A 9,081-nucleotide genomic window follows, 5' to 3' on the forward strand; every position below is an offset into this window, starting at 1 on the left:
ATTAATATATTATTCATGTTTTTACAATTTTATAAATGTACAAGACATATGATAAAAGCAAGCAAAATCACTATATTTACAGTTGCAGATAATAAGAAATAATATAAAACTCAACAGCTATTTCATATAAAGTAGATATTATGCAGATATATTTCAAGATTTTATTTACAATTTATCTATCTAAGTATAATCAGCAGCAAATAAAAATGTGATTTTATTGTATGAATCTTATCCTTTTAATTTACTAATTGTTTTTTAATTTAATTATTGTTAACATGATACTATAATCGTGGTAGCTTACATGTGGAAAATAATTTATATTGCAACAAATTGTATACATAGTAATATGATTAATAATTATGTACACAATATTAACGGGTATTTCATAAAAGGCAATGGTAAGGTAATAATGTCACCCTGTGGCCTACACTCATAAGCATAATTGTCATTATTGCTGACAAGAGTAAAGAGTTATAGGAATTTTCATACTATAATATTATACTTTATAGACTTATGATATGGTTGTTTTGGCCTAAATTTTATAGTGGTAGTAAAAGAGGTGGTTTTGAGTTTCACATAATTTTTAAATTGGATATTAATTATATTATCTACTTAGTAGTAAGTAATAGTAAGCTAGTGACATTTGACACCTATGGTGTTTACCACAAATAGTCAATTGATAGGTAATATAGCGATAGCAATTGTTACAAATATTAAAGAACATATTATTGATTTTACGATGATGTATTTTAAATATACATTTACTGGGATCAGTGGCGTGCCCAGGAATTTTCGATGAGGGGGATATATGTTTTTAAGGAAAGACAGGATTTAATTCCATTAAAAACACACAAAACTGATAATTATACCAAAAAATACATAGAAATTACATAATAAATTGCACAATAAAAATACAAGTCATATAAAAAAACTTTAAATTCTTAATTATAATTAAATTAATTAAAAAAAAAAAATTGATGAATGTATTACTTTTTTGAATTAAAATTAATAATTAGATATATTTCCAAATTATATTTATTAAAATTAAATTTATTATTACTTAAAATATGTTTGTACAAAGTCCTGTTTGGACCAAGAATATTTGTTAAAATATCTTCAGGTTTTCTAAACCTATACTATTAAGTAGCTCACAATTCGATTCTTCCAAGTTTGTAAGATTAATGGATAACTCTGATAAATGTAATTGTATGAATACTATAAACCACATTTAGCTGCATTATATTGTACAAGTTGTTTCAGCTTTTTCACACTGATGGGGATTACGTATTAACATCGTTTTTTAAACTTTTAATCACAATTAAAAAAGTTTCAAAATTAATTTGCATAGAAAATTGCAACAATAACCATTTTTCCGACCTTGTAATAATAGGTTTGGGAATCGAGAGTTACATATGTATTTTGATTTTATATATTAAATTAATTACCATTGTTAAATAATCTATTTATGTAATAATGAATTTAGTTTAGTTAAGTATTTTGTTCATTAAAATATCATATTTAAAAAAAAAAATCCAAAAACGTGAAAAATTACAAAAAATTGCATTATAAAATTAAATAGGCAGAGATTGAGAGAACATAAAGTATATAAAATTGTAATAAAATGTATATATTATAATTTATAAGCAATAACTTATTACTTATAATCAAAAGAAATGACTTTATAATAAGTAACAACTTTAATATCTATAATTTGTTTTCCGAAAGTCAGCAAAAAAAAGTCAATGTGGGGATATAACCCCTAACCACCCCCCCCCCCCCGGGCACGCCACTGACTAGGATTGATAAAACTATAATAGTGGATCACATAATAATTCTTCAATTTTCTTGTTTATGCTACCAGAAATTGTTATTGTACAGTTCAGATTATCAGTTAATATTGCTTTTAAATAATTTAATGTAAATTTGTAAAAATTGATTTACTACGATATAGAGATATGTTATCTAAGAATGAGTTGTAGTTAACGTATTATTATGTTATTGTATTTTTAGCAGTTTTTGATGGATATTGAGTGTTTGATAGGTACATAGATTAATTTAATTAAAGTATGTATCAAGTGTTGAAAGTTTGATGGAGTGTCAAATGTTCATTTTCTATGTACAGAGATATAACAGTTTAATTCTAACACCACCCCCATTCATCCTTATAAACAGTAAAAATTGACATCGCGTATTATTATCAATAAATAATAATAGTCGATTTTGTTTCAATTCGCACCTCCTGTTATTGATTGTACATAATAATTTATTACTGTCATAATTATTATAATTACTAGTTGTATTAATATTTCTTATATAATTATCATAACTCAAGTTATTATTATTTCAGACAAACTGTCGTCGAGGTTCGCGTACACTACCCAACAAGAGTTGACTCGTCATCGACGCGCCATAACCCAGGCCCCCAACCATCCATTGCCTACGTACAAGCTGGTGGTGGTCGGTGACGGTGGTGTGGGTAAAAGCGCGATCACCATTCAATTTTTTCAGAAAATGTTTGTAGCTGATTATGATCCAACCATCGAAGATAGCTATATTCAACACACGTGCGTCGACGATGAGTTCTGCGTGCTTGATGGTAAGTAATAATGAATTTAAATTATAATATAATAATAGTTAGGTAGATTCATAATAGTTATTATACTACGTGGTGGTGTTATGTATCGTAATTAATCATCAAACCGGATATATTTTTTGTTAATATAATCTATTTATAGTTGTAAGAAGTCTGAAGTACTATAATGGGTTGTAGTTAGTTACTATCGTACGAAGTATATTCTACAAGATTACTATGCCGGCAATCAAACTTATTCATTAGAAAGGTTGAGAAGAGGAATTCAAGTCTCGTTTAAAATAATTTCTTTACATCTTAACGTACGGTTTCCCTGCAGTGTCAAAGAGTGGAATAGCACAGTATTATGACGCCGCGTCTAGACGCTTACTATGTCCACACTCTAAATCTGTATTTGACGATAGACGCGGCGTCTGGCCGTTGCAGGGAAACCGTATCTTTAATGAAAGACATTATTTTCTTTTTTTTTTTTGCTCATTTTTACGAGGTATATTTATTTTAAAATAATTTTGAATATGGTGTCTTAATTAAACAAATTAAAGATATATTTATATACCTAGATAACTATTACCTAATATATATTTTATAAATTATTTAGTGCATATATTGTAATAAGTATATTATAATATAATATACATAGTTTTTATTTATTGTTTTTTGTCTTTTTCCAACACAAACACGCAATAGTTTACAAGTAATCACTATTTATTAGAGTTTGATATAAACTATGTATATAATAGATTATACTGAATATAGATATTTGAGACATTATTTTATTAATATATTAGGCACTATGGTGTTTTATTGTTATTATTTCAGTGATAAAAGTTGATATTTTCTAGTTTAACTCTATTTCCGGTCTGCAACTCGTTAATTTACACAATAAATTATAGTATTTTTGAAGTATTAAGTTAATAATTTATATCATGTTATATGTGTATTTTTAACAATGTATTATAAGGTCTATATGTATAAATCAATATCTGCATGAATCATTCACAATAGCTGAAGATATTTTCTTATAATATATTTCCAAGGTCGTTCCTGTGGTTGGGGGTTGGGGTTCAAACCCCCTCACTTCAAAATTTTCTCACGTTACGTAAACTTAGAAATTATTTTATACACCACTTACTAAGATTTGTACAGCCCTCGAAAATGTTTTCTGATTACTTTTATATTCCTATTTATATATTTCTGTTATTAGTTGTTTACAATATATAACATGCTTAGATGACAACTAAGTCGTTAGGTTATAGCCTATAGCCTATAACTTAAGGTATCATATCGATTACAGAAGCCTGTTAATTGTAGTAAAATGTAAAAAAGTAATAATAACGAGGGTATACCTTACTTTATTTATGCTATGCTTGATTATATGTGTTATAAATGTATAAGATTAATATCTTAAATATATGGTTGGAAAAATAGAAAATATATGTAAAAAATCGACAAGTGTCGAGCGTACATAATCGTAAAATCATTTTGGTTTATCTACTTAATTACCTATTACACTAGTTTTTATTCTGAAAAAATAATAAGTAGGTACTTAATAATAATTATATTTGGTATACTAGTTTGATATATATATTTTTTTAATTTGGAGGAGATCGCGCAATTTTGCAATTAATAAATGTAAGGGCCATAGTGAAATGTACATAGGTTAGGTTCACTGCAGATGCATTAGGTATATAATATATTATTATTACACGTATCTATAAGTATAATCCTTTTTTGAAATATGCTAGGTTATTACAATTTGTATATATATAGTTATCACGAGTATAAGTAAAATTTAACTTAAGGTATTAATAACATATACATTTTACATATTTTAACAACGCTTTAAGTTTAGTTAAACGCGTAGGGAGATTGTAACCAATTATAACTGCGCCCTTTAGTTCATATATATGCTGCCATTGTAATTTCTTTACATGATACAACGTAATAGTAGGGGGATATAGCTAAATTGCGACAGTAACCTGGTATATTTTAGCCACTGTAAGTATATAATCCAATTTAAAACGGTGTAATAACGCCATGTGTTATGTTATATAGTAATGTGGGAAACACATTTGTAAACTAGTTGTTGTATACATATGTTATATTTACTGTATTACGCAATGTTAATCGACTTCGAAAACTGCAGTGTCTGGACTCATACCTATGTATGCAAATCGTGTAAGATAATATTTTGTGAATAGCGATTAGGTGTACGTAATTGTACATGCGCAAATCGTTTAAAATATTTAAAAATATAAGATATAGGCACCGAAGAGCTTTTTTGCGGAGTAGGAACTGACTAAGAAGTGAAGGATTCTTAACGATTTTTGTTAGTTTTGCATATTTTGTTTACAAATTGTTTGTAAATAAGGGAAAATTATCAGTTATAAACAACTACCGTAATATAAACTGCTATTGGAGTATCTACACTGGTCGAGAAAGTTGCCGATTGTGAAACGTTTCGATACAGCGTTTTTATTTTGTTTGAAGTATTGACGGATTCGCTGCAGTTCGAGTATTTATAATAAATTATAAACATTATTAGCAATGCTTATTGAACATTGAAAATTCTACAGAATTATAATTTGTATTACAGTACTACGTGGTTAATATAAACTACAGTTTAATGTCTTTAAAACAATTTTTGTAACTTAACGCGTGTGCACAATATACTGGAAATAACATATGATATTTAGGACACTCGTGATTTGTCGTTGTGTCAATATCATATATGTATGAAATATTATTTATGATTTAGAATTAATGTCAATAATTATTACTTACCGTAATAACTGTATCCGCATCAGCTGCTCTGCAGGCGTCCGACAAAATATTTTGCAGTACAATTATATAACGTGCAACTGAGAAATGTGAATGAAACTTAGTAATTTAAAAATGAAAAAAAAAATGCAAGCCAGTTCCTCCGATAGTGTGAAATGCTATGATACTCGCTATACCAAAACAAAACAGAACCACGCGCACGCACACACTTATATTGTTTAAATCCCATTACACCCAGTACATCATATATATATAAATGCGTAATATTATTATTATATTACCCCTTCTATATAATATATGTATGTATGTGTGTTGTCGCACCGCGTTTATTGTATCCACAGTTTCCGTGCGCCTGTACAGCACGCACGTCACCAAACGTATTTGTAATTATAGGTATCGTATACATGATGTATAATAATATACGAACACATTATGAGTTATGACCGACTTAAACAAGTCGTCGCCGCAGTATAGGCCGCCGTGCATTAAAAAAATACGCGGTGTGCGCGCGCCAACTGTAACTACATAGGTAGTTGTTGCTATAGTATTATATACTACTTGTATATATATGTACCTACCTGTTATTATTAGTTTTCATCACGTGCGGTGTCGTGCGGAGGACACGTTAATGACTATATATAGGTATATGTACTTTAGTACTTAATCATATATAGACCTAATATTATAGCAATTATATTATATAGTATCCATGTGCTTGGCCAACTTACAGTGTCGTGTTTTACTATTGAAAATATTATAAAAATATTATAAATAAATTATAATAATAATGTTTGTTTTTGGTAAGCATCCAATGATCCAAAGTTCGTCAAAACCACGAAATTTTACAAATAATAATAAAATCATGTACAATTTTAAATTTGAATACCTAATAAGACTTATTTAAAATACAAGCTTACTCAATAATATGTTTTTGTTACTGCATCCGTTTAAGATTATCTAATACACTTATTGGGCATAATTATTTTTTTTATAGGTACCTACACCTACATATTTGAAATTAAAATGTCCACAAAATTCGATAATTAAACAAAAAATAACATTATTTTAATTGTTTTATTGTACAATTCAAACAATACTAATCGTAGAGACTTCAAATTATTGGCCATTACGTAATATATTATTATTTTCTTTAGACGATGACATTTTCAAAGCACCAAGTATATTGTATATCCAGGAAGTAAGTTACATTTTCCACTGTAACTTCTTGTGGATTTTTCATGGGAACTAGTTATAATAAGTGCTTATAATGATGGGAACTATGTTGAAAAATAGCTTAATATTTGTTATTAATAATATAGTTCTAATAATTTGTTTTCTTATAAATATATATTTAACTTATTTTTTTGCTCAACAGTAACTTACTTTCTAGACATACCTCGATTTTGACAAATTTTAAATTATTTATTCTATGATTGATATCGATGTTGATTTATAAGTTTGTTTTATTTTAAATAATTTAACTCATCCTTTATAGTGACCTTTTCTTCAATAACGAAGGTACTTTCGAAATAAACTATACAGTATATAACTAGTTTTCTAGATTTAATAATTATTTTTCCCAATTTAATAAGTCATAACTGAAGAGGGTTAGGAGGTTTTTATGCAAAACTTGTAAGAACTCTGACTTAAGATTTGTTTACATTATTAATATCAGTCAATTGAAGCGTGTCCTCCGTCAGTTCGTCATTATTAATCATAATTTATTATAAAATTACCATATACAACTTTAAATTTAAGTATATTTTACAGCCATACGTGTATTATATTAACATACAGCTTTGTCATTGTTTTCCGTATAGAAATAGGATATTTTTGTAAGCATACATCAGCTTAAGAATATAACAAAAATTGAAAATTCATAATTTACAAAAGTTCATAAAATCACATCACCAGCTGGTTATTCACCTTGAATATGTACGTAATCTTGATGTATTGAACACTTATAAAGCATTAGTAAAAGCTCTGTTTGTTACCCAATACCACCCAGGATTTCTAAGAGTTAAAGTATGAAATTAAAATTATGAGATATTGTTTAAAAACCTTAATATGTAGTGTGTCACATTGTCACTTCTATGAAATATACCTTCTAAAAAAACTATATTTTTTCTTTGAAAACTATATTGAATATAAGGTCTAAAAGGAATAAAAATTAAAAAAATAAAATCATAACAATTTTAAAGCAACTTCATGGATTCACATCCAGCGTTTACGATCGTTTCTTGTCTTTTGGTTAATCATCATTATATAATATGTTTCATCCATATTTGTATTTGTTCTATCCATAGTGTTGGACACGGCCGGCCAAGAAGAGTTCAGTGCGATGCGAGAGCAGTACATGAGAAAAGGAGACGGTTTCATGATTGTCTATTCGGTCACCGACCCGAACAGTTTCAAAAACGTTCCTAATTTTTTCACTCAGATACTTCGGGTCAAAGACAGGTGAGTGTATACAGCAGAGACGGACGGCCATCGACGAGTCGTAAAATATAAAAATGTTTTTCCCTTTGCCAGAGATGAATATCCAATACTGCTGGTGGCCAACAAGGTGGACCTGGTGCACTTGCGCAAGATCAGTGAGAGTGAAGGTCGCGCAATGGCCGACCGATTGCATTTACCGTACATGGAGACCAGTGCCAAAGATCCGCCTCAAAACATCGACGGCGCTTTCCACGAGGTTTACATGATAGCGTTATTATTATTATTCGCATGCCATATAATATACATAGTATTAATTTGCACTGTGGGCCAATTAAATTTTTTATAGGGCAAAGAGGGGGGGTTGTAACTCATAACTATGATGTTAATTGATGTGTGTTTTAATTGAACTCAAAATTGTATTATATGCCATGGTCAGATGCTCAGGTGCTTCCTCCCATATACGAGTATACGACACTGGTGTCGAATACGGTATAGGTCAAGCCTGTTAAGCAAAGTCTTTTATTTCATCAAATATTACTTATCAATCCTTGATCCTTGGTTTCTATTTACTATGTAGAAACATAAGGTACTTAGATCTATTCATAATAATAATACATTAATACCAATATGGCAACATTGGAAATGATACATTTTTTTTAAGAGCTTTTGTTTTGATCAATAAAATTTCTGCCAAATTAGATTTTTTTTGTATTTTTCCCAAATTATTATATAAGTATTTTTAAATATTAATCTTTTACAAGTTTTTAGCTAACCATAAACATATTTTGTAAAAAATATTGACCACAAAGCTTAATTTTTCATCCCAAAATACTAACTATTTTTTTCTTCTCTACAGGTAGTTCGCATCATACGGAACCATCCTAAAGAATTGTCTGAAAATCGTCGTCGTAGACGACCTAAATGCTTAATCATGTAAACCACAATGTCTTGCCAACATCATATTGTGAAAGTGCCTGAAGAAATGAAAACAATTGTCAAATTTAGCATAAGTCAAAATAAAAAGTAATCCTAATTTATAATTATGTTAATAATTTAAGTCAATAATTTAAGATTATAATATTATTTGTGTACAAAATTTTGCACAAATAAGATTGTAACACCAAGTAAAGTCTGAACACTATTTTAAAACCATTTTACAGATTTACATAATATACATAACAATGCTTATGTATTAAATTTAATTTTTTGGTATAGGTTTAAGTAATGTCAGATACATTTATACAGAGAGTATAAATAATTAAAACATGCAA

General features: G+C 28.3%; 1 protein-coding gene across 1 annotated transcript; it reads left to right on the forward strand.

Annotated features, from left to right (window-relative positions):
• The first annotated feature begins 1,181 nt into the window (after positions 1-1,181).
• Positions 1,182-8,847, forward strand: LOC113548563 (ras-related protein M-Ras-like). Its single transcript, XM_026949512.1, has 5 exons — positions 1,182-1,200; positions 2,348-2,596; positions 7,678-7,831; positions 7,904-8,066; positions 8,667-8,847. Exons 1-5 carry the CDS (start codon positions 1,182-1,184, stop codon positions 8,745-8,747), a joined length of 666 nt encoding a protein of 221 aa, XP_026805313.1. The 3' UTR covers positions 8,748-8,847.
• The last annotated feature ends 234 nt before the right edge of the window (positions 8,848-9,081 follow it).

Source organism: Rhopalosiphum maidis, chromosome 4 (assembly GCF_003676215.2).
Source record: "Rhopalosiphum maidis isolate BTI-1 chromosome 4, ASM367621v3, whole genome shotgun sequence".
Classification (NCBI taxonomy): domain Eukaryota; kingdom Metazoa; phylum Arthropoda; class Insecta; order Hemiptera; family Aphididae; genus Rhopalosiphum; species Rhopalosiphum maidis.